We start from the raw sequence: 27188 nt of genomic DNA, 5'->3' as shown, positions 1-27188 counted from the left end.
GAACCCGCCGCGGATTCGCGGCGTTTCCGCATCGCTCCAGTGTGAACCCAGCCTAATAAGCGATCATTTTTCTGATCGCCGTATTAGTGTCCCAGGTGACGCTAGTTAGGCAGGTAGGTATTTAGGTTCGCCGCAGCTTTTTATAGCGCCAGGGACCCCCATATACTACCGCATAAAGCCCCCTGATTGCCCCCTAGTTAACCCTTTCACCAGTGATCACCATATAACTGTTACAGGTGACGCTGGTTGGTTAGTTATTTTTTTATAGTTTCAGGGCACCCGCCATTTATTACCTAATAAAGGTTTAACCCCCTGATCACCCGGCGGGTGTCATTTGTGACTAATAACTGTTAGGGCAGTTAGGGTTAGCCCCCTTTAGTTCTAAGGTACCCCCCTAACCCCCCCAATAAAGGTTTAACCCCGTGATCACCCCCCGTCGCCAGTGTCACTAAGGCTGGGTTCAGATTGCAGCGGTTTGAGAACGGATGTGATTCGCACTGCAGTGCAAATCACATCCGATCTCTGTGCGATTCGAGTTCAGCCATTCGCCGCACCCGCCACACCCGCCGCACCCGCCGCAAATTCGCACGGGACCCTTTTTTTGGCCCGCAGCAGAATCGGATCGCATGGGTGTTCACACCATGCGATCCGAGTTTGCAGATCGCACTGCGATATGCGAACTGATCTGGGGGTGTCAGTAACATTTCACTGACACTCCCAGCAGTTCGCATAGGGCAGTGTGAACTGCCGCCGGGAGGCATGCGATGCGGGAACCCGCCGCGCATTCGTGGCGTTCCCGCATCGCTCCAGTGTGAACCCAGCCTAATAAGCGATCGTTTTTCTGATCGCTGTATTAGTGTCACAGGTGACGCTAGTTAGGCAAGTAGGTATTTAGGTTCGCCGCAGCTTTTTATAGCGCCAGGGACCCCCATATACTACCGCATAAAGCCCCCTGATTGCCCCCTAGTTAACCCTTTCACCAGTGATCACCATATAACTGTTACAGGTGACGCTGGTTGGTTAGTTATTTTTTTATAGTTTCAGGGCACCCGCCATTTATTACCTAGTCTCACTAGTGTACCCCTAAATTTAGGGGTGTCTACTTTCCAAAATGGGGTCATTTGGGGGGGGTTTGTGCCATCTTGGCATTTTATGGCCTTCAAAACTGTAACGCCCTTAGAAAGCCTGAAGGCGGTGCTTGGTTTTCGGGGCCCCGTACGCGGCTAGGCTCCCAAAAAGTCCCACATATGTGGTATCCCCGTACTCAGGAGAAGCAGCAGAATTTATTTTGGGGTGTCATTTCACATATGCCCATGGCATGCGTGAGCAATATATCATTTAGTGACAACTTTGTGAAAAAAAAAAAAAAAAAAAAAAAAAGTTTGTAATTTTCCCGCAACTTGTGGCAAAATATAAAATATTCCATGGACTCAACATGCCTCTCAGCAAATAGCTTGGGGTGTCTACTTTCTAAAATGGGGTCATTTGTGGGGGTTTTGTGCCATCTTGGCATTTTATGGCCTTCAAAACTGTAATAGGTAGTGAGGAGTGAAGTCAAATATTTACGCCCTTAGAAAGCCTGAAGGCGGTGCTTGGTTTTCGGGGCCCCGTACGCGGCTAGGCTCCCAAAAAGTCCCACATATGTGGTATCCCCGTACTCAGGAGAAGCAGCAGAATTTATTTTGGGGTGTCATTTCACATATGCCCATGGCATGTGTGAGCAATATATCATTTAGTGACAACTTTGTGAAAAAAAAAAAAAAAAAAAAAAAGTTTGTAATTTTCCCGCAACTTGTGGCAAAATATAAAATATTCCATGAACTCAACATGCCTCTCAGCAAATAGCTTGGGGTGTCTACTTTCTAAAATGGGGTCATTTGTGGGGGTTTTGTGCCATCTTGGCATTTTATGGCCTTCAAAACTGTAATAGGTAGTGAGAAGTGAACTCAAAAATTTACGCCCTTAGAAAGCCTGAAGGCGGTGCTTGGTTTTCGGGGCCCCGTACGCGGCTAGGCTCCCAAAAAGTCCCACATATGTGGTATCCCCGTACTCAGGAGAAGCAGCAGAATTTATTTTGGGGTGTCATTTCACATACGCCCATAGCATGTGTGAGCAATATATCATTTAGTGACAACTTTGTGTAAAAAAAAAAAAAAAATTTTTTTTTTGTCATTATTCAATCGCTTGAGGCAAAAAAATAAAATATTCAATGGGCTCAACATGCCTCTTATCAATTTCCTTAGGGGGTCTACTTTCCAAAATGGGGTCATTTGGGGGGGTTTTGTACTGCCCTGCCATTTTAGCACCTCAAGAAATGAGATAGGCAGTCGTAAACTAAAAGCTGCGTAAATTCCAGAAAACGTACCTTAGTTTGTAGATGTGACAACTTTTGCGCAAACCAATAAATATACAATTATTGACTTTTTTTTTACCAAAGACATGTGGCTGAATACATTTTGGCCTAAATGTATGACTAAAATTGAGTTTATTGGATTTTTCTAATAACAAAAAGTAGAAAATATCATTTTTTTTCAAAATTTGCGGTCTTTTTACGTTTATATCGCAAAAAATAAAAATCGCAGAGGCAATCAAATACCATCAAAAGAAAGCTCTATTTGTGGGAAGAAAAGGACGCAAATTTTGTTTGGGTACAACATTGCATGACCGCGCAATTACCAGTTAAAGCAGCGCAGTGCCAAAGTGTAAAAAGACCTCTGGTCATTTACCAGCAAAATGGTCCGGTCTGAAAGTGGTTAAGGTACATTAATAATTGTGTTTATTCAGCATGAAATGGAGCTTAGTTATGTAGCATGTGGATATATATTCTGCAATATTTACATTTTTGGTAAACTCGTTCGATGAATGCAAGCTGAGATAACATCCACTGCATAGATGCATTCACACAAACTACCAGCAAGAATGAGCGCCTGTTAGTGGGCATCCACTCACCTGCTGCCACGTCCCTCACCTTGTCACTGCCACATCACCAGCCGTCCCATTAAAGTAAATAGGACTGTCGGTGAGCCAACAATGGGTCAGAGGAGGAGCCGCTGCGGGACAGATGACAGTTACTCTTTAAAAATTAGGATTTAAATCGACTCGATTTAAAGTGGAAGTCCATGGAAAAACTAAAATCCCTGCATCTGTAGACACCACCGGTCTAACACTAACCTATCTAGCCCTGTAAAAGAGAGAATTGGTATACTTAACTTTTTTGAACCCAATCCGGCCGATCCTCAGCGGCGGAAGTTCTGCAGACAATGGCTGTGAAATGAATGGGGAGTGACGTCACCCATAGACTTACTATGGGGATTCTGTTGTCGGATGTGTCCTCTGCACATGCCTCCACAGCGAAGCTGCGGCTGACAGCTCAGCCTGGGATCGGGTCGGAGCGGCTTCAAAAAAGGCATGTATACTAATTTTTTCTTTGCAGAGATAGAGAGGTTAGTGTTACATCGGTGGTGTCTATAGATGCAGGGACTTTAGTTTTTTCATGGACTTCCACTTTAAATCAAGCCTTTTTACTAGTGATTTAAATTGTGATTTAAATTGACTTGCTTTAAATGGGTTGTAAACCCTTGTGTTTTTTCATCTTAATGCATCCTATGCATTAAGGTGAAAAAACTTCCGTCACTGAGCAGCCCGTCCCCCGTTTTACTCACCTGCACCCATTTGTTCCCCCCGCTGGAGACGCTCAAACCCTCTCTGGCACAGTTTCTCAGCTCTTGATTGGATAGATTCATAGCAGCACAGCAATTGGCTCCCGCTGCTGTCAATCAAATCCAATGACCGGGGGCGTGGCCGAGTCTGTCATTCTGTGTCTATGGACGCAAATGCTCAACTCTGGAGCACACCCACAAGGTAACCCCCAGCGCTTCTCCTAGCGGGTTTACTGATGCGGGGAGGAACACAGAGAGCCATTGGGGGGACCCCAGAAGACGATGACTCTGTGCAAAATGAACTGCACAGTGGAGGTAAGTATGTTTGTTTTAAAAACAAAAAACAAAATGAGGGTTTACAACCCCTTTAACCACTTCAGCCCCAGAAGGATTTACCCCCTTCCTGACGAGGACAACTGCGCGGTCGCACGACGTTGTACCTAAACAACATTTTTTTACTATAATACCTATCCCCAAAAAACAAAACAAATGTATTCATCAGTTTAGGCCAATATGTATACATATTTTTGGTTAAAAAAACGTCACTTTAACTGACAATTGCGCGGTCGTGCAATGTGGCTCCCAAACAAAATTGGCGTCCTTTTTGTTTTTTGTTTTGTTTTTTCCCACAAATAGAGCTTTCTTTTTGGTGTTATTTGATCACCTCTGCAGTTTTTTTTTTTTTGCTATAATAAATATCCCCCCCAAAAAAAAAAAAAAAAAAAAAATATATATATATATATATATATATATATATATATATATATATATATATATATATATATATATATATATATATATATATATATATATATATATATATATATATATATAATTATATAAAAAACTTTTTTTTTCCCTCGATTCAGGCTGATACGCATTCTTCTACATATTTTTAGTAAAAAAAATTGCAATAAGCGTTATAGGGGATAGTTTTATGGCATTTTTATACTTTTTTTTGTTTTTTTGAGCTCCGTGACACTATCGCGGATATCCCCGCAGCGATCGAGTCCACGGGACCCGCGACCACGGTCACTGAGCTTTCGGCAGGCAATTCAAAGTAACGTACGGGTACTTACTTTGCCCAGCCGTGCCATTCTGATGACGTATATCTACAGGAGCCGGTTGGGAAGCGGTTAAATCAAATCCACCCTGCTGGTGACGACTCAGAATTTTGAGTTTTCCCATTACTTTCAACCCTGGTGATGGTGTTCTCCAGTAAGTAATAAGAAAGGACTCAACTGGCCATACATGGCTCAAATTTTGTCAGATGCCTCTGAATCCACAGATATTTGAACCATGGGAGGCTCTGTTGGCACAACCTGGCCTGACAAGTTGATTTTAAAAATTGACTGAGTCAGGTAAAAAATTAGCGGTGAAACAATGACTGCATCCAATCGCATGCAGTCGCTGTTTAGGTACTCGGACAGCTACGGCGGCTTGACTATAATAGCTGGCAGTGGAAACTCCTCCACCCACGCTGTTTGGCATGTATAGGGTGATTGCCCGCAGGCTGAATGAGAGAAAATGTACAGTGTATGGCTAGTTTTAGAGGAGGTCTATGGTCACAACACACTTTCATTTTATACCATCAACACTGTAATAACAATACAAACAAGTTCTATTTGACAGTCCAATAGAAGCATACATCATAAATATCCTCTCATATTGTGAGTTCTGCCTGTCTGCTGGCCGTCTCTTTCCACAGCTTCCTGGATTCCCAGCATGCTTTCCAGCGTCTCCTCAATGTATAAGAAATACATATCCCATGGTACCTTGCCTGCAAGCAGTGATTCATGTACTGACTCCGCCTCCTTAAACTCCTCCTCTCAGCCCCTCTGTAGATCACAAGGCAGGCTCTGTGAAATGTGTGACACAGCAGTGCCTACTCGGTGTGTAGTGACTACATGTCTCAGAATTCAAGGAAGGAAATGTGTGCGGATCTTTACAAAGTTTGGCAACTTCAAGGTCATCTGAGTAGGCTAGAAATAATTGAATAAGATGTGAAATTTAACGACTTTAACCCCTTGTCCATTTAACTGGTCTTTTATGCCCAGAGGTTGGGAAGGTCTGCCTGATCACTGTGACTGGCTGTCAGTGGTCACATGATCATTACTACAGACTGGAACCTGACAGCTCAGTCTCAGTAGTGAGCACACTCCCTGCACAGAAACCTCTACCACTAATGGGTGCATACGTACGCCTTGTGGGTATTTTAAAGCCCACCCTCTTTGTTGCCACATTACTCTCCTGATGATGTCTGCGTGACGAAACCGGTAGGCGTGGCTATAAGGACGTGACCTCTCTAAGAGTACACTGCAGCGGCCGGCGTTGTGGGGATTTTTGCATTATAAACACACCACTGATATGTGAAACATGCGAGTAGTTTTCTTCTTTTAAATAAATATATCTTAAAGACATACTACACTATGGGCTTCCTTCTTTTTCTATGAATTTATATGGATGAAAATTTCACTTGTGAAAAAAACAGATTCCCAGGGGGACGCCAGAGAGCAGCACAGGGGCTTACACTGTGGAGGCGGTTTTGCCCCAGTAGGGGTAAGGATCTGGTGAGCGCACAAGTCACTGTTTGGAAACAAAATATTGTCCGTGAACTGTTTTGCATATCATAAAGTATTTGCTAATGTTTCTACACCCATAAGAAAAGGAACAGGAAGATTTGAACTTTTCTTTCTCATTATTATTCACTTGTTCAACAAAATTATTTTTTTTTCTTTCTGGCTTTTGATATAACCACTGGGTGATCTGATATCGGTTATAAATGCTGATTAAGGTTTTCTATTTTTCCCAAGTGTTCTTCCAGGACAGCCCTTGAGAGATGGAGCTCCTCCCATCGACACAGGAAACACATTGCCACAGTTCAAAAGGCGGTCCCTCAGGTCCCTGCTCAGTCATTTGTGTTTCCTCCGTCGGAGGAACATGTTGCCAGGAACCTGGAGGCCCCTCTCAGGGGCTGCCTGAGAACCTGTTAGCCATAAGGGACCGGGTCCTGTTTTTTGGCTGCAGTATTGGGTCCATACCTTTTTTTTGTGGCTCGGGTACCGTCCAGCTGATTCGGAGCAGACCCGTTACCCTCCTCCTTCCAGTGCCGAGGTGGCCAGGGGCAGAATGGCGCCGGTTTCCCCCAGGAGCGGTGAGTGGAACCTTCCATCTCTGCTCCTTGTTGCGGTGGGGTCGGAGACGCCGAGCGTCACTTCCGGCGGAACCGCGTCATCACTGCGTGCCGAGACTTCTGGTTCCGGGTCTCTAAGGGTACAAGGAGGAGAGGGAGAGCCAGCGCTGTGCCTGTGAAGCCCGACCAGCGTCCAGCTATACCGGATTAGCGGCGGGATCCGGAGCGTCAGAGGGGGACCATGGAGGCTATTCCCCAGGATACTCCGGCGGAGACAGGCACCAGCCAATCCCAGGTAGGCTGCTGGGCATGCTATTACTCTGGTGGAGCGGTGGTGTTTGTAGGCTGGGCCCTGTAGTGCCCCACGGTGGCGGTTTACTCACAGTGAGATTGTTTGTTAGTGGTGATTCTAAGAGGGACATGGTGCTGACGCTAAGAAATCCTTTGTCTTCTTATTTTCAGGCTAAAGAGATACCAAGGGAAGACAAGACAGGCCGCAAAAAGTGCCCTAATTGTGGGAATAGGTTGTCCTCTGGCTCTAACAAAGCCCTATGCAAGCAATGCATTGCAAGCTTGCTTAAATCTGAGGCAGATTCCCCTTTAGCAAAATTTTTGGGCTCCTTTAAAGAGGAAATGGCGTCGACCTTTAAGTCCCTCCGGGAGTTAATCACTGACGTGGGATCAGCTGCAGCTGCCTCCACGAGTAAAACAACTATAATCTCCTCCTCACCATGCCTTACAACACCCAGCTCAGGGGAGCCCCGTATGGTCAGGGAGCCTAGCCCCACGTTGATTAGCCCCGAATCCTCTGACACTGACTCGGGTCAGGAAGAGGATCAAGCAGCATCTAAAGCCTCAAAATATAGATTATCTCTCGAGGAAGTAGATGAGCTAATGGGGGCTATCTATGATACACTGGAAATTGAGGAGGAAGAAACTCAGTTATCCAGACATGATCAAATGTATGAGGCTCTGGGGAGAAAGAAAGCAAGGGTTTTCCCTATACATAAGGTGCTTTCTGACCTTGTCCTTAAGGAGTGGTCTGAACCAGATAAAAAGGTTTTCTTTCCTAAATCCCTTAAGAGAAGGTTCCCTTTTGATGAGAGCCCAGAGGCGGTCTGGAATAAAAATCCTAAACTAGACGCCCCTCTGTCCAAAATCTCAAAGCAGGCTGATCTGGCCTTTGAGGATATGGGTCACCTGAAAGATCCCATGGACAGGAGAACAGACATTGTCTTAAAGAGGGCCTGGGATGCCTCTATGGCAGGCTTAAAACCAGCTCTAGCCACTTCCTGTGTAGCTAGAAACCTGGAGTTCTGGTTATCGCAACTACAAGAACATTTAAAGGCAGGCACTCCTAGGGGGGAGCTTCTGAAATCCTTCCCTATGCTTTTTAAGGCCACCAGTTTCATCTCTGATGCCTCCACGGACTCTGTAAAATTTACGGCTAAGTCTGCAGCACTTTCAGTGGCAGCAAGGAGGTCAGTATGGATGAAAACCTGGGGGGGAGACACGGCGTCTAAAACCCGCCTGTGCAGCGTCCCTTTTACAGGAGACTTAGTCTTCGGGCCTGAATTAGACTCCGCCTTAGAAAGGACGGCGGATAAAAAGAAAACCTTTCCCGCAAAAAAGAAAAATTTTCAAAGAAAATTTTTTCGTCCCTTTAAGGAACCCTCTAAATCGGAGAAGAGTTCAACCCCCAAAAAACATTGGTGGGGACATAAAGGGAAAGGAAAAGGGGGCATACTGTTTAGCCGCCCCAATCAGGATCCCAAACCCCAGTGACGTCAGGGTTCCTGTGGGAGGAAGATTAAGCAAATTTCTTCCACAATGGGAAAAGACAACCTCGAACGAGTTTGTCTTAAATATAATAAAAAGGGGTCATGCGCTGGAATTTCACAGCAACCGTCCTTCCAAGTTTCTGGTGACAAAGCTTCCAAGTCACTCAGAAAAGGCCAGGGCCTTACCTTTACTGATAGGGGAAATGGTGGATCAAGATGTATTGACACGAGTCCGTATTCAGGAACAAGGAGACGGTTTTTACTCGCACATTTTTGTGGTAAGAAAGCCGTCAGGGAGATTCAGACTAATTATGAACCTCCGACCACTGAATCGCTCCATCCGTTACAAGAGATTTCGGATGGAGTCCATTTATTCCATAAAGAATCTCCTGCAGAAAGGGATATTTATGGCACTTCCCTTCGGTCTATCATCCTCCCCAGGAATCTTTACCAAGGTTCTCGGAGAGGCTTTAGTTCCACTGAGGCTTCAATCAGTCTCAATTATCCCCTATCTAGACGATCTGCTCCTAACAGCACACTCGGAGAGTCGTCTTTCTCAGGATCTGGAATTGACTCAACTCAGCCTGAGTCGATTAGGGTGGATTGTCAGTCAGGAGAAATCCAAGACAACCCCAACACAGGAGATCCTGTATCTGGGTTACTGGATCAAGTCTGTAGATCAGAAAATTATACTGCCGGAAGAAAAGATTTTGAATCTGTGGCAGAGAATATCTTTTCTTCAATGCAGCCCCAAATGTACGGTGAGGGAAGTAATGTCGGTCTTAGGTCTTATGACGGCAGCCATTCCAGCCGTACAATGGGCCAGGTTCCACCAAAGAGACCTTCAGGGTTTTCTGTTAGAACAATTAAAAGGCAGAGATCTGGAGGAGGAGGTATCGATCCCCTCAAAGATAAAACGCTCCCTCTGGAGCGTTTTATCTAAACCTAAACAAAGGGGTTCATTGGGTCCTTCCTATCACTTCAACACTAACAACGGATGCGAGCAGTTGGGGCTGGGGAGCCCACCTCGGCTCAAGCTGGGTCCAGGACAAGTGGACCCCGGAGGAGAAATGTTTTTCTTCCAATTGGAAAGAGCTAACAGCAATCCTGAGAGCTGTTCTAGCTTTTCACCCCACAATACAGGGTCACCATCTACAAGTCCGTTCAGACAATACGACGGCTGTAGCATACATAAACAAACAAGGAGGTACCAGAAGTCCTCGTTTGATGTTGGTAGCCAGACGCATTCTCCAGTGGGCAGAAGCCAATCTGGAATCCATTTCTGCAGTTCACCTGAAAGGGGAGCTGAACAACAAGGCGGACTTCTTGAGTCGACAAAAGATTTCGAACCAAGAATGGTCCTTACACCCAGAGGCATTCAATCTCATAACAACTCACTGGGGAGAACCAGAGGTAGACCTTTTTGCGAGCAAAAAGAATGCAAAGGTTCCCAATTTTTTCTCGCTAAACCCAGAAGATCAGCCCCTGGCGGTAGATGCCTTGCAAACTCCATGGACTTTCAGTCTGGCGTATGCATTTCCCCCTCTTCATCTCATTCCGAGGGTCCTAGCAAGATTCCTCAAGGAGAAAACCTGTTTGATTCTAGTAGCACCTTTTTGGCCCAGGAGACCGTGGTTCACAACGTTGCTACAATTGACAGATTGTCCGCCTCTGAGACTTCCCTACAGACAGGACCTCCTGTCACAGGGACCTCTTTACCATCCACAGGTCGCCACACTGAAGCTTTCAGCGTGGTTACTGAAGAGGAAATCTTAAGGAGTAAGGGCCTGTCAGATGAGGTAATTGCGACCTTACTACAGAGTCGCAAACCAGTCACGAGGGCTATTTACAAAAAAGTCTGGAAAAAATTTAATAGCTGGCTGAATAGCCGTGACATAAATACGGCTAATATTCTACAGTTTTTACAGGAAGGTGTAAACAAGGGTTTAACCCTAAGTACTATTAAGGTACAGATAGCTGCCTTAAGTGTGTACTTAGATGAACGCTTACAGGAAAATCCTTTTGTCGCTAGATTCTGTAAGGCAGTCGCTAGACGTAAGCCAGTCAGAATCACCAAAGTCCCATCCTGGGATTTAGCAGTTGTACTAAAAGCTTTCTTGGGGTCACCCTTTGAGCCTATCTCAGAGGCCTCCCTAAGGCTTATTACATTTAAGACCGTTCTCCTGGTGGCAATCACTTCAGCCCGTAGGGTCAGTGAAATCCAAGCCCTTTCCATCAGGGAACCATTCCTACAGATCCTAGAAGACAGAGTCATACTAAAGACAGACCCTGGGTTCTTACCAAAGGTAGCATCTAGCTTCCATAGGTCCCAAGATATTGTCCTCCCTTCATTTTGTCAAAATGCAGCAAATGAGAAAGAGGAACGTTTTCATTTATTGGATGTGAGGAGGTGTATTCTAGAATATCTTAAAATAACAAATCCATTCAGAATCTCAGACTCCCTTTTTGTCCTTTTTTCCGGACAGCGTAGGGGACAGAAAGCTTCAAAAGTAACCATAGCTAGATGGATTAGGCTAGCTATAGCAGAGGGGTATAAGGCCTTGAATAGAGATCCTCCTGAGGGTGTTAAAGCTCACTCCACAAGAGCGTTGTCTGCATCCTGGGCAGAAAGAGCTGGTGCCACCCCGGAGCAGGTATGTAAAGCAGCCACATGGTCAAGCTTTTCCACCTTTACAAGGCATTACCGACTGGACTTAATGTCTAGTCAGGATCAGGCCTTTGGGAGGAAAGTCCTCCAGGCCGTGGTCCCCCCCTAATCTGGTAAGTACTTGGGGATCCTCTCAAGGGCTGTCCTGGAAGAACACTTGGGAAAACTGGAGTTAGTACTTACCGGTAACTCCTTTTCCGGTGGTCTTCCAGGACAGCACGATCCCACCCTTTATTTGATTATAGTGATGTACTAATGTTATTACCTGTTATGGTTTATATGTTTTTCAGTTCCATCCTTCGGTTCTTGGTGAATGACTGACCAGGGACCTGAGGGACCGCCTTTTGAACTGTGGCAATGTGTTTCCTGTGTCGATGGGAGGAGCTCCATCTCTCAAGGGCTGTCCTGGAAGACCACCGGAAAAGGAGTTACCGGTAAGTACTAACTCCAGTTTTTATATATATATATATATATATATATATATATATATATATATATAATTTATAGCAGCACGAAGCCCCTGTAAATGGGCATGGACACTAATAATTTGTTAAACACATCACATAATAGCAACAGTAATCTCATAGCACTAACGAGTAAAGGGTTTTGTGAAGGGAAAAATATATAACTAATTTAAAGGTATAGCGCCAATTCTACCTGATTCTCTTTCCATATTTCCAATAGGCCCCATCCGATTGGGGGGGCTTATTAAGTAGAGGCAGCTCTTACCCTATTATATCATTCTAGTATTACTACTATATTACTCCATAGCGCAATCTCATCTTTTCTTTTACAGAAACCTCTGCCACTAATGGGTGCATACGTACGCCTTGTGGGCATTTTAAATCCCACCCTCTTTGTTGCCATATTACATAGGTGGCTAAAGGTTCATCATACATCAAGCAAAACCTCCAGGGAGGTTCTAATCTCATTTTGGATATTTCACGCGTAATGTTCCCACAGTTATTTTTAACCTGGAGATCCTATTTTCAAAATGGCTGCACAATTGCTGTTCTGCACGAGCCCTTCTGAGAATCCTGTCCATTTTCCAGTACAAGGCTTATCCGTGAATTGCTGAGAATCCCCAGGTGATTGTAATGTACTGCGGTACAGACCGTCCATTAGATGTGGTAGGATGCAATTTATACTCGTAAATAAAAGAGCTGGAAGACTTGTATTGGCAACATAAACTATACAGAGGAAAAAAAAGCCTGTTAGGAAATAATGTCCCTGAGGTTGTTGTTTGTACTTATTCATTCATTCATTCATTCATTCATTCATTCATTCATTCCAGGTACTTGTATAGTGCCATCAATTTATACAGGGCTTTACATATGTGTGTCTCTATCTCTATTATCTCTTATCTCTATCTGTATCCCTATTATCGCTATCTTCCATTCACATCAGTCCCTGCCCTCCAAGGGGCTCACAATCCAAGGTCCCAAATTCAGTCCTACATACAAACAGGGATTTTTTTGCAGGGGGGAACGCCATTCCAGCACTGAAAGTATGTAATGGCAGAGAGTGCTGGAGTATGCTGGATGGTCTATTGTCTATTGTTGACTGCTGGGGGATGTATTGTTGCTGGTGGTTATCTTTTTTTTGTGTGGGGGTCTATTGTTGCTAGGTAAGCCTGTTGCTGGTGGGGGGTCTTATGTTACTGTGGGGGTCAGCTGGGAGGGATCTACTCTTGAGGGAGAGGTCTATTGTTGCTGGCTGCTGGAAGATCTGTTGCTGCTGATAGTCTATTGTTGCTGGTGTGTTATTTCATTGTGGGGGGGTCCATTGGTGCTGGGGTGGAAGTCTGTAGTGTGGGGGATCTATTGTTGCTGGGGTGGGGTCTATTATTGTGTGGGGGTCTTTTATAAAAACCTAGGCTTGAAAATACCGGATTTAGAATGATCTTCAGGCCGGTCATGTGACTAGCGGTCGCTGTACAGCTCAGAAAGGTGGCTACTGCAGGAGAGGCCAGGATCACCCTCTGACGTCAGCCGGGGAAGTCACGTGGCCACTCAACCCCTCCTGCAGTAGCCCTGGAAACCGGCCGGGAGTCATGTGACCGGCCTGAAGATCGTGCTAAATTGTTATCTACAAGCCTCATTATTTTTATTTATTTTTTTCTTTTATAAAAGACTACTACCGTGTGCTATGCCTAACTATGATAGAGGGGCTGGCAGTGACTACAAATAAAATTTTTATTTGTACTTCTAGGGGCAGGGATGGGGGGGGGGGGGTGCGGGGCAGAGACACAGACACAGAGCTGACAGGTAGGGAGGAGGGGATGGAGGGGAGTGCAGAGGAGAGCAGGGCCGCGGATGATGGAGGGACGTATGTTACGTATGCTGACCACGGTGGTCAGGACTCGGCAGCCCTGATTTTCGTGGTCAGCGCAGAGGGGTAGACACAGGAAGTGGTAGGATTAGCCACGTTTTTTACAGTTTAGAGAGGGGCAGATTACAAAGCACAAACACTGTTCTGTTTAATCTGCTTTAAGGGATCAGGATCTTTTTTTCTTCTTCCTTTTTCTTTTTTGTTAACAAAAAAAAGTTAATACTATACATTCAGTTTGAAAAAAAAAAATCAGACTAATTGCATGAACGGGCATTCCCTTCTACCCTTTTTTACATTTTTGAATTTTGATCCTTGAGTCTCGCCACCACTTTTATGTGGCATAGAATGCAGAAAAAAAAAAAAAGTGAGACCACATCACTTAGCAGCATTCCCTGTAGAGGCTGTAGTGTGGAGGGAAATAAAGATGGTTGAAAGTCAGGCGATCTTGTTTTGTATTGATGGACATTTTGTACGTTTTGATGTACAGTCATTTTAGCAATTATATATTTTGTATTGCAGAGGTTGTACGGACATCATATGCTGTATTCTCATCGTACTCGCCATTATTGCCTATGTGGCTGTGGGAATTGTCGGTAAGTATTCTATTCAAGCTTTAATGTGATGTGGTAGGAAATCGTTGTTAGTAGGCAGGATGTGTGATTTGCATCAACTGAGCTGCAAAGTGCAAGTAAAGTGTGTCAGTGATTAACCAACTTTTAATTTAATCATTTATAATACCGACTTTGATTTAATAAGTTCTTCCCTAAACCTTTGTTATGTAAAACAGCTGATGACGTCTGATCACCAGCACAGATCTGAATGTGCCCACGGTCTCCGCTCAAATTCATCCCAAAGGTGTTCCATCGGGTTGAGGTCAGGACTCTGTGAAGGCCAGTGGAGTCCCTCCACCCCAAACTCGCTCAGCCATGTCTTTATGGACCTTGCTTTGTGCACTGGTCCAAATCATTTGGTGGAGGGGGGGGGGGGATTATAGTGTGGGGGGGGGGGGATTTTGGGGAGCTTAGTTCCAGTGAAGAGAATTCATCCTAAGGTGTCGGCAAGACATTTTGGACTCATGCTCCCAGCTTTGTAGGAACAGTTGGGGATGGCTCCTTCCTGTTCCTTTTTTTTTTTTTTTTATTCTTTATTTCTTTGCAAAGATACAAAACGTAAGTTGATAATTACATATACGAAACACTTTGATAGCCACATATTCCATTAAACAACAACAACAATAAGAAAACAACATAATATATTCCTGCCATTTTTACAAACAAAACAATATCAATACGATATCAATACAATATCATCAATTCCCCATAGCATGCCTCTTCCTTCTCCCTTTTTAAGGAAGAAGGGGAAAAAAAAAAGGGGGGGGGAAGGGAAAAGGGAGCAGAGAGAGGATAGGGAAGAGGGAGAGAAAGGGAGGAAACCGAACCCGCCCACCAAAGGGTAAGGTTCACATCACTCAACCAGATAGTCTAATCCTCAGCTTCCTCTCCAATCAACCCCTTCCCCTCCTCTGACTGTAAAAATATTTCCCATGGGGCCCAGACTTGCACTATAGATTCCCTTTCCTCCAGAGGCATAGGGATCAAATTCTCCATGATCCCTATTTTCCTTACTTTGTTTAACCATTGCGAAATTCGCGGTGCCCCTGTTTCCTTCCAGCAAATGGTGATGCAGCTTTTAGCTGCATTCACCAGATGACATAGCATTGAGTTCTTGTATCTCTCTGATGGAATATGTGTACATTGTAATAGAAAAAAGGCCGGGTCTTCCTCAAGATAATATTCAGTAAACAGTTGAGAGATTTTCCGAACCTCTTCCCAAAACTGTCTAATTACTGGGCAATACCAAAAAATATGGGCAATAGTGCCTCTCTCCTTACTGCACCTCCAACATCTATCTGATGACTCTGGAAAGAGAGTATGCATTAGTGATGGAGTATAATACCAACGCATTAATACTTTGTAATTTAATTCCTGTATCTTGACACATCTAGATGATTTAAAAGTCAAATGTATGATTTTCTGATGTTGGGCCGAGGTAAAGGTTTGTCCGAGATCCCTTTCCCATTTATCCAAACTCATTATATCAATATCCTCCATAGGAGAAATTAATAAAGCATATATCTTAGAAATAATATGGGAAAGGGACTCCTTCTCCTCACAATATCCTTCAAACTTAGTAAGTGGCCGATCAAAATTCTCAGTCGATCCCAAAGTATCCAAGAAATGTTTAACCTGTAATGCCTGCCAAAGGGGTAGTTCATATTGTCCTCCTGATTACATTAACATTTCTATTGATGGCCATTTTTTAGACCTCAAGAAATGTGATGCCTGAAAACATCCCTTCTCTCTTAAGTTTCTAAATACTCCTAGTTCAGGCCGAGCAAGAAATGTGGATTCCCAAGAATGGGAGATAAAGGAGATTTTGCTGTTGAGATTCTAGGGATCCGTACGGCTTTAGCTCCCATCTGAAGCGTAGGTCCTATTAAAGGATGGGCTCTTAATATAGGAGGTATGGCCGTGCCACACCACATGGCTCTATCTAAAGGAATGGGGCTTACTTGTTGTTCCATAGCTACCCACCTTTTACTGTCTCTATGACGACACCAGTCCACAATTCTACCAAGCTGAGTAGCCTGGTATTTGTATAAATCCGGTGCTGCAATTCCACCCGCCTCTTTAGGCATTGTTAACAGCTTCCTATTAATCCTAGGACGCTTGCCCATATAAACTTTATAAAAATTGTTCGGATTTTACTAAAAAAGGCAAGTGGAATCCGGATCGGTAATGCCTGGAATAAATAAAGAAACTTAGGGACTATGTTCATTTTCAAGATGTTGCTTCTCCCAAACCAGGAGTGTGAGGATTTGCTCCATTCATTCAACGTTATGCTGATTTCCCTTAATAAAGGTGGGAAGTTCAATGCGTATGCTTCCATCAGGTTAGGTGGAATCTGTATCCCTAAATAGTTCAGCGCTATAGCTGTCCATTTAAACTTGAAATTGTCCTCCAGATTTTTTTGAATGGAACCCTCCAGTGATATCCCCATCGCCTCTGACTTACTATAGCTCCTTCCTGTTCCAACAGGACTCCCCACCAGTGCACAAAGCAAGGTCTATAAAGACATGGGTGAGCGAGTTTGGGGTTAAGGCACTTGACTGACTAACTCGATGGAACACCTTTGGGATGAATTTGAGCACAGACTTCTGGTCCAACATCAGTGCCCGACCTCACAAAGGCGCTCCTGGAAGAATGGTCAAACATTCCCATAGAAACTTGTGGACAGCCTTCACAGAAGAGTTGAAGCTGTTATAGCAGCAAAGGGTGGTCCAACTCAATATTGAAGCCTACATACTGACATACCATTAAAATTCATGCGTGTGTAAAGGCAGGTGTCCCGATACGTTTGGTAATATAGTGTGTGTGTGTGTGTGTGTGTGTGTATATATATAGAAGACCCCCAGCTGTGCACAGTGCTGGATTGATACAGGACTCAGGTAAGTGTTGGAGAAAGGGGGAATACAGCAATTGGCAAAACATTATTTTTTTTTTTCATCAGAAAAGTGGAAATTAACTCCTAGATTTTTAAGTTATATTCCCGGCGCGTGTTGGGAATTTAACTGTCACATTGGTTGTGCTCTCAACCAAACTGTCAAACCATCCAACTGATCACATGTACAGCATATTGGAAGTTGATGATGAAACCGAGCCCAAGATGCCGACGGCTTCCTTGGCTGAAAATGATAGGAGGGTTTACTTCAAAACATTTGTTATGCAGGGAATGCATTAAAGTGGAGTCCCACCCAAAAATGGAACTTCCGCTTTAATTGAAGGTGCCCCCCCAACATGTCACATTTGGCATGTCGTTTCTGGAGGGGGGGGGGGATACCCTCTTTTTAAAGGCATCCAGCTCCCACTTCTTCCCGGGGAGGATCCGCGGAACCGGAAGATAGTTCTCTCTCCCCCTTGCAATCTTCTGGGACACATCACAGGTCTCAGAAGATTGCCCGACCAATCACAGCACGTGGCTTGCACATGCACAGTGCATGCCTGGCTGTGAAGTCACAGCCAGGCCCCCACAGTCAGAATGTCCGCTGAGAGGAGAAGGAGAGGAGCGAGGCTTCGTTCGCCCGCATTGCTGGACCGTGCGACAGTTGTGTCTGATTTATTAAAAGTCAGCATCTACTTTTTTATGGGTGGAATTCTGCTTTTAAGGTACAAATTTTACCGTTTTAGCTTTATACCACTTTAAAGTGGAACCAAACCCTTCTATCCTTTCCAGCCAAGGAAGCTGCCATCTTGGCCTCTGTTTGATCTGCAGTTGCCATGATGCTTCACATGTGATCGGTTATGACACCAACCATTTGATGCTTTGCCAATTCAGTTGAGAGTATAAAATTGGGAAAGTTGCCATTCACAGCATGCCTTTTAAAAGTTGCAATAGCATCGTTACCACCTCATCATTGGAAGCTGCATTAGTTGAACTTTACTTGCAGGATGAACTGATATATTATAACGTGTGTTTGTTTGTAAAAAAAAAATAAAATTTTGCAGTGGGGCTAAAACTAAGTGCAGATGTATGTATAATTAATGATGCAAAATAGGTTTATTTTAATTAAAGGTACTAATAGTTTTAGTTTAGTTTAATATACATTTGATGACCTGAATTTTGCGTTTCCTCAACAACGGTCTGTTTCAACAAGATTTCTAATTTTGCAGCCTGGACATATGGAGACCCGAGGAAGGTTATATACCCCACTGACAGCAAGGGGCAGTTTTGCGGTCAAGTTGGAACCCCTAATGAGTAAGTGGTCAATCCATTACAATCAGCTGGTTAACTAGCGTCCCTTCAAAATTCTGGATCTTTATAGGGAAAATCTAGTGTGTGTGTGCTCTCATTGAGCATATACAGTATTAGAACTTTTACTGCTATACTTGCCATCAGATGGACCCTATTACCAAGTGGAAAAAGCTAAATCAGCAGCCCCCTCTTATAGATAAAAAGGAATATTCTCCTTTTTGGCTGCCTGGAAGAGCTCTGTATGTTGCTGCTATTGTGTACGTCCAGGTGTCCGATAACCTGCCCTGTGCTGTGGTTCCTCCCACCGACCCCCTACTCCTGTGTCCTGTAGGGTCCGCAGGTAAAAGCGCTTCACCCAGCAGGAGACAAACTATCCAACACATGTGGAAGTGTCAGCACGTGGAGCTCTTGGGTCACAAAGAGTTGCCTCTTCAGCTGCCAGGGAGGTAAGTATTGCTGTTCTTTTATGGTGGGCTGATGGTTTCACTATTTCCACCAGCAACAGGGTCCCTTTTTAACACTAATCTATACTGTATTTAAATTACGAGTGGGGACCATATTTGCTGTACAGTGCTACACACTGATTGTGCTTTATTGTTTCTTCCCATAACGTAAGTCATGGGTTGGTACTGAAAAAGATGATAACCATGCATGACCTCTGAGAATATGTCAGTAGTTACAAACAGAACTTCAGCTCCTGGATGCCCCCTCTGCATACAAAATTGGGGCCACCTAGGCTGACACTGTAGACAAGACTGCGTTGTGAAACCTCCTGAGATATGTACGTCACCTTTCCCAGGATGTTTCCTTTTCATTCACAGAAGCTGGGGGAGGGTAGACCTGGGGCAGTGGCGGTGCAGGTCATGGGCTGTGACGGTGGCGTGGCCGGTCACAGCTTGACGTTGGTTCCAGTAGGCAGGTGAGTATCTGGATTGAGGACATTGCTATATTACTGGGGGGGCTGGTACCACACCGCGATTTCTCTTTAAAAATAAATAATGGGTCCCGTTCAAAACATGTTATACAGCACAGTGCTTGTGCTGTGTAATTTGGCCCCCGTCAGAGAGAGAAAGCGACTGGCAGTCACGTGACCTCTGAATGGGGAGAATTAATAAGGTATGAGGATGAATTTTAAAAAACGGCATACAGTATATATACTACAGGTTATACTGGCAGTGGGGCTGGCAGTGCTTGTGTACACTGCCTTAACACAACCCCTTTTGAAGTGGTTGTAAACTCTCCCCCTCAACTTTGCCCCTTGTAGGGATCTCCTTACTTGCTTAGTATTGTTGTAATCCTTTTTGTTCTTTAGAATGACATCACTGAGCATGCCCAGATCTCCCATGATTTACGGCACACTCTGTGTATTTGTCTATCTATTATCAGGACTTCCTACAGCACACCACTGAAATCCCAGGAGACTGCATAATAACTCAGTTTCCTCCTACACCCCCATGTGACCATGTGACATCACATGCAGTGTAAATTAGGGCATGACAGCATTACTGCAGTCTTATCAGCTGAAGTTGATAAGACTGACACAGGCAAACCCTAGATAATCGACACAAGTAAATACTATGAAATAAAACAAGTCAGCTATGAACAGGGAAGCAGGGTTGCCATAGAAACGTTGGATTGAGAAGGAGGCTTGGTTAACAGTACAGGAAGTGCTCAATTTAAGGGCGGAAATACACTCCACTGTGGACTCGAAAAAACAATACTTAAGATGGCGCTGCCTAACCCCTGGAAACAAGTTTTTAAAGTTTCTTTTAAACAGTAAGTAATATGGGATTTGGGCTGGATTATAGTGGCTATAGTCTGATAATGACTTATTATAATGGACTAAATGAAAAGAAGCATCAGAGTGGGAGAGTTTACTTCCTCTTTAAGCCACAAACAAAGTAATTGCCCTTAGCAATGGGAACTCCAAGTAACCAACCTACAAAGCTTTCTATTTAGCACAATAACTTACAGTTTGTAAAATGTCTCATCAAAATATATTTAAAGCCAAGGTGGTTCTCGCGCTCGTCCAACCCACCCCCCACTCCATATTTCCTGGACTTTATGCTTTGATAGGGGTATGGATTTGGGGGGGGACCTCATGCCAATTACATGGGGGGGGGGGGGGGCAGGGGGCCATTTACACTAACAGTTCACTGTGCTGCTCTCCCTGCAGCAGCTGTAAGCCAGTTTCTCCCCCTCTCCTTCTCACCAGATTCAGTTGCTGGAGGGAGACGCAGGCACACAGGGCATCGTTCCTGTATTTAGTCCTTTTGCACCAATCGTCCTCCCTGACCTGCCCACATCATGTAATAAACCCCTGCCCCCCCCCCCCCCGCACCTCTGCCGGATTCCCTCTCCCACCAGGCCCTGCCGGTACACAGTGAGAAGTGTCAGCTGTCAGGGCTGGGAGGGAACATAAGCCAGAATCACTGGAAAAAAATAAACTGTGTGTGTGTGTGTGTGTGTGTGTTTAGTTTGTTTTTTTATTTATTCTTTTATACAATTTAGTCAAGTCCATTTCAAATTTGTAAACAGATCTATTGTTTTATTCCACCTACAGAAAAAAGCCATTCTTGTTTTACTTCAACATCATGAAGTGCGCCAGCCCCCTTGTGCTCCTGGAGTTCCAGTGTCCAACGCCGCAGGTAAGTCACGTGTACGATGTCTGGGTGTGAGGGAAAGCCTGCGGCGTCACGCACGGTTACGGTTAATGTGCTCACATGACTGACTTGGCATGTGGTCTGCTTTTCTGAAGTTTTCCTATATCTATTCAGCTAGAACATAAACATGCTGGTTATATCTGATCGAAACCTGCCTCTTTTCCTGCTTATATAAAAACAAGATACTCCCAAGGGTAGCTGCAGTGAGAGCAAGAAGAGCAGCAAAGCTAAAGCTCTCCATACACTTTTTTTTTTTTTTTTCTTTCAGCCTGCAAGCTGACTTGAGAAATATAAATTTCTCCCTCCACCCTAAACCGTGTGGACTGAGAAATCTCCACTGATGGCTATTGTAAATAGCCATAGTAACTGCATCTGCCTGAATGTCCAAGCACTAACTGTTCAGCTGATACATTTTCCATTTTTATTGGCAAAACTCTGGAGTGGGCTGTGTCAGACTCCTGCAGAGAGACCACTGGTTACTCACAGATCACTCCTCCTCACTGCAGCCTTCTTTTCCTTTTTATACAACCATTGGAAATTATTTTTAATTTCCATGAAAATGAAGACGCTGCAACATGAGCATTTCAGCACTCTCAGTTTAACAATATTTTAGTAGGGGAAGGTTGGCCTTTTAATTTACTGCACCTGCAAAAGTTAAAGCTGGACTTTGGTCCCGTTCATACTAGTGCAATCTGTCGCATGACTTTGGATACATAAAGTTGCATGACAAGTATTGGAACCCACAAAGGGGACAAATGGGGAAAGATGGGACTTTGTGATACCCTCAAAGTGTGAAAAAATAAACAAAATATAAAATCACATATTATCATCATAGCATTAAAAATAACCCCATAGCCCCACTTGTATGACAAGTCGTAGCTTGATTTGCAATGGCACCCATTCTGATCTATGTGGCTTGAAGTCACAGAAACAGTGAAAAGGTTCCTGCACGTCTTTGACTTGAATGCCAGCAAGTGAAAAGTTGCCTCAAAGTTGCACACCAAAATTGCACTGGAATTTGTGTGACTTTGGGAGTTGTACTAATGTAAATTGAGCCTTTTAGGCATAATCATTTTTGCATATTTGCTTTGGTCCAACTTGGATCAATGTAAATATCTCTGTGGGATCCCCATGGAAGCTGGAATCATTGGAATAGGCATCATTAATACACTGGCAGTCAGGTCTTGCTGCTTTCTGAACATGGGAGGTTACTTGTTGGGCATAGACACCATTCAGGGAACACTTTGCATTTTCTCAATGAGTGCAAAGCGATCTCTGATTGGACGAGGTGGAAAAGCAGAATGGTGACATGTCGACACTCCTGGCTCCTCCCCTTCATCGGGTGCCCCCACGGAGACCCCCATTACCCTGGGGGCACTCGTGTAGGTGCACTCACGAGTTTCGCTGCTGCATCAATTGATATAGACAGCAGGACTCGGCCACGGCCAACCACCCGCTGCCACATCACTAGATATTTGAGATATGTATTTTGTTCTGGTACAATAGTCACATGCACATAAAGGCTGCTATTAAAAAAAAAAAAAATGATAATATATATACCGGTGTGTGTATATATAATATATATTATATATATTTTTTTTAAATAGCAACCTTTTATGTGCATGTGACTATTGTACCAGAACAAATCGTTTTGTAAATCGGAAATGCGGCAGAAGATTAAACCAGTTTAAGGGGAAACCATAACTATTTTGTTTTGTGTAAAGAGAAATGTAATATCTATTGCTTGAAGATCTATTATACTTTTAATATTAATCTTATATTGGAGTACTGATTCAGTTTACTACTTGCATGCATTTTCTGGTAGTGCCTATGCTAACCTCCCAAGCATAAAAATAATTAATTTACATCAATTCTCAATAGCCATAAAGAATATAAACCCACTTGGATAGTACAACTTTTCTTAAAGTGGTTGTATACCCACATTTTTAACTTTTACCTACAGGAAAGCCTATAATAAGGCTTACCTGTAGGTAAAAAAAATATCTCCTAAACCGTACAGGTTTATATTCCCCCTCGGTATGCGCCGCTGACTGCAGCGGCGCATGCGCACAAGGGGTTTCTCGCCGTCAAAATCCGGCAGCAGCCGAGCGGCCGGACTGAAATCTCCCGGGAGCATGTCAGCTGCCTCGGCGTGGATCGGGCCAGATGTCGGGCCTCGTTCTAAGGTAAGTATTTCATAATGAGCTAGTATGCGGTGCATACTAGCTCATTATGCCTTTTGCTTTGCAGGTTTAAAAAAAAAAAAAAAAAATGTGCGGGTTTACTACCGCTTTAAGTATCTACAGTCTTGGAAAGAGATGCCTTGGATTAATATATGAAAATAGACCCCAGGTGATTTGGTCATGGAATGTTCATTCCTACTTGACTCCATAAAACGGGAGCAGACATCGGGGATTATATATATATATATATATATATATATATATATATATATATATATATATATATATATATATATATATATATATATATATATATAATGTGTATATATATATATATATGTATGTATGTATATATATATATATGTGTGTGTGTGTGTGTATATATATATATATATATATATATATATATATATATATATATATATATATAATGTATATGTGTGTCCTTTCATGTATTTCATTGGTAGCAATTTGAAATAAATGTCACCACTACTTTCACAAGTTAATATGGTCATTGTGCTGTACATTACCTGACCAGCGCTGTGGGAGGGGCCCAGCAGGCTCCACCCACTAAAGGCTGGCCACAGAAAGCAACAGGAGGGGGACAAGACCAGTCACCCTGCATAGCGAGAGAGAGCAGCAGTGATCGCTCCTGCACAGAGGCAACATTTCACATTGGAATCTTGGACAGATCTGTGAGAAATACTTTACGTGTAAGATTTAAGTAAGAATAGACCTGCATCTTGTAATTTAGAAAATATTTTTTAATCCTGGAGTTTAACTTTAAATTCTGCTCAGTCATCTATACATGTAGGTATATACGGTATGTTGGCCTATACCCTGAATGATTTCATAGCAAATTTACTTGGATTTTGGTTATTTTGACAGATCTGTGTGGAGGAATGTCCGGACCGTTTTCTCACGTACCTCACCGTTGCAACAACCCAGCAAAACTTTGAATACTACAAGAAGTTCTGCAGATATGGCTTCAACAACTTCTCCAAGGTGACTCCATTTATAAAGCTGAAGCCAACGAAAATATAATACACAAATGAAAGTCACTTTTGCCTCATTTCCAGTGAGCAGTTTGGTTCGGTATGCAGCCCATACAACAGGGTCCTGCTTTAGATGTGGGGCCATAGAAAATGGTATGGTACTGTTAGGGTGGAGCTACTGGCATCACACAATACATGATTGGCGGACATAAACATCAAAGGCATTTTTTCTAAACCCCGTATGGCCCCTGGTGGTCTGACTTGCAGTGGAAATGCTCATCTGAATAGACCGGACCATTCTAACACTTCCAAACTGTAACAACCCGAACCGTTCCGCTCAGTGAAAACGAGGCATTTGTAAAAGTGCCCAAACATGACGTGACTTGGTATCCACCTCCTGCAATCTCCTATACAGCAGTCCTACTAGGAGAGGGAGGTGTAGCACTGGGAGCCAATCAGGTGTGCTTCATGAAAATGTACTGAGAGATGACTTGATCAGTCTGCTGCTTTCACAGAAGGCTGGAATGAAGAGAAGACACCACTGCATTCCCCAAGTAGTGTCATCTACCACAGCTATCTGACATTTTCAGGTTTTGTAGCTAGCATGTCCTCTTGCTGGGTGTCTTGGCTTCTCCCACCAGCCACTATATCAATACAGGACAAGCCTATTCTTTTACAGAATGGGTTTGGTTTATTTTTGTGAGACCAGGTCACTTTAAAGCTGAACTGCAATCTAAACAAAAAACCCTTTGCGGTAGGGTCCCCCTTACTGCAAGAGTTCAATGCACGTTTATATCTAGAGGCAGAGAAGCAGGACTCCCTGTTCCAGCATGCTGCAGCACTGTCTTCTTCTCCCTGAAGCTTTGGTCCAATGGAGGTCCCTTGTCATCCTCAAATGCAGGATCAACCCTCTAGTGCAGCGGTCCCCAACCTTTATAACACCAGGTACTGGTTTTGTAGAAGACCATTTTTCCGTGAACTGGCAGCAGGGGGTGTTGGGAAGCTGTGCTTGAGCTGAACCATGTACCACAGTGCCCCTTACTGCTGCTGGCAGTGGACAGCTGTCAAAGCGGTAAAGTGCTCTGGCAGCTCTCCATTCCCATGTAAATTCCTGCTGTGCGGCCCAGTTCCTAACCTGCCATGGATCAGTGCCAGTCCACAGCCCAGGGGATGGGGACCTCTGCTCTATTGTATGTGAAGATGTGTGCAGCTCTGGTTGAAATCAGTGGCGGCCCTAATGCAGCCACCCCCCCCATCTATGTGTCTGGCCCACTAATCTGCATGTGGGGCTTGGATTCTAATGGGGTGTTTTTTTTTTTGTTTGTTTTTTTAAGCACGTGATTAGAGCCAGTGTCTAATAGGTTTCAAAAAAGGGTGGGCTTGGTGCGCAGTGCCCACCCAGTTGTGTGACAATAGTAAATGAATATTTGCTATTGTTGCACTGATTCTTCTCCCGACGAATCAGGAAGCGGGTCCTGAGACCTGTTTTCCAATTGGCAGAAAGGTGAAGAGATCCTATTGGCCTAGGAAAAGGAGGTAGGGGACGAACAGCTGCCATGATGCCAAGGAGGAGATGCAAAGGAAGACCAACCGACCCACCAGCCGCCACTGCTGGGGTTGCTGTGTTCTGGGATTGACTGCACTCATCTGGAGGACGTGGATGGTGTGCAGGGACATGGGGAGTGAGCAGGTGAGCGGGCTGTCATTTGTGATGAGCAAGGTCACTGCACCGGAGTCCCGGGGGGAGAGGAGTAATGGATCGCCCCCCCCCCCCCCATCTCCATACTTGACTGTTCCTGAGATGGGATGGATTGTTTGTAGGAAAGGATGATGTCCTAGTGATGTGATTACAATGCATTGGTCATGGGGATGTGATTCCAATGTATCGGTGATCAGTGTGATGACTTGGATGGACGGCTAGGAGATGTTCCTGATCGGACTGGTCTGCGTGTATTGCGTATCAGCCAGTGGGAGAGCTGTCAGTGATTGATCGGAGATGCTGAGTGACCCAGAGGCATGCTTCCCATTTATCTCCCATCCTGTCCCCTCTCCCAGCCTTCCTTTTAGAGGGAGGGAGGCCCGGCGATCAATAATAGGAAGGTGGCGAGAGCCTTCTAATGAGAATCACTGTCCTTGTGTCCAGTGCAGTGCTGTGGTCCCTCCAATGGCATAGATGCTGTCAAGGGGTCTACCGGACAATAGTGGACTGCAGGAACTGGTCTAAAAATGCAGAGGGGCCTATTGGAACGGAGAATCGGGTAAGTAAAGCTGTCTTTACCAAGTCTCCTATACCTAAATGGGTCATTCACTCTTGCAGTGCGGGCACAGCCCCACTACACGGGAGGACTTGGCTTTCTTGGAGTTCAGCTTTAAGGTGGGTATGGATCTCAGGTCTTTTGAGCTGAGTGTTATATGATTGCGTTTTTTACATTATGTTGCTTTTTGACATGGAACCAAAATAATGCAACACAAGAATAAGGATTATGGAAAATCTTTGCATGTTTAAGTCCTCCTGCTGAGAAAAGTTCATTAGGTGGCCCTAAAAGACATCTGCCCCTGCACTCCCTAACAAAACAAGATTTCCACTTTTCCTGGGCACAGATGCATTGATAAAGCATTATTTTTTCTTTTTATGCAAAATATGGAACACTTTTATATTTTGGAGCATTTTATTTCAATGGTATCACAAGCTAGTGATGAGCAACCCAACGTTTCCTACCAGCAGTCTCTAAAATTTTCAATCTGCTAATCATTCCATACGCCAAGCTTCCTTCACGGTAGTGCGTTGCAACAAGCTGGTTTCACTGGCAGTCATTTTGAATGGAAAGGCATCAATATTCAGCTCATTAATGTGTGCTGCAAGCCGATTCAAAATGAACGGGCTGTATTAACACCGTTCCTCTTTAACAGGCGGTTACAAAATGCAATAAGGAATGTGCATTAATGCAATGCAATAAAATTTT

At 44.1% G+C, this 27188-nt stretch overlaps 1 protein-coding gene across 3 annotated transcripts in view; it reads left to right on the top strand.

Moving 5' to 3' along the window:
• The window catches only part of SLC44A2 (solute carrier family 44 member 2 (CTL2 blood group)), a 171554-nt gene that overhangs the window by 100657 nt on the left and 43709 nt on the right, over positions 1 to 27188 (top strand). For all 3 annotated transcript variants that reach the window (XM_077470237.1, XM_077470238.1, XM_077470239.1), the window contains exons 3-6: positions 14092 to 14165; positions 18303 to 18387; positions 20948 to 21032; positions 24119 to 24235. In XM_077470237.1, coding sequence (XP_077326363.1) covers positions 14092 to 14165; positions 18303 to 18387; positions 20948 to 21032; positions 24119 to 24235 — 361 coding nt within the window. The remainder of the gene's footprint in view (positions 1 to 14091; positions 14166 to 18302; positions 18388 to 20947; positions 21033 to 24118; positions 24236 to 27188) is intronic.

This window comes from Lithobates pipiens, unplaced genomic scaffold (assembly GCF_037356315.1).
Source record: "Lithobates pipiens isolate NorthernLeopardFrog02 unplaced genomic scaffold, aLitPip1_a1.2 Scaffold_8, whole genome shotgun sequence".
NCBI lineage: Eukaryota > Metazoa > Chordata > Amphibia > Anura > Ranidae > Lithobates > Lithobates pipiens.
This window is presented reverse-complemented; position numbering and strand designations above follow the sequence as displayed.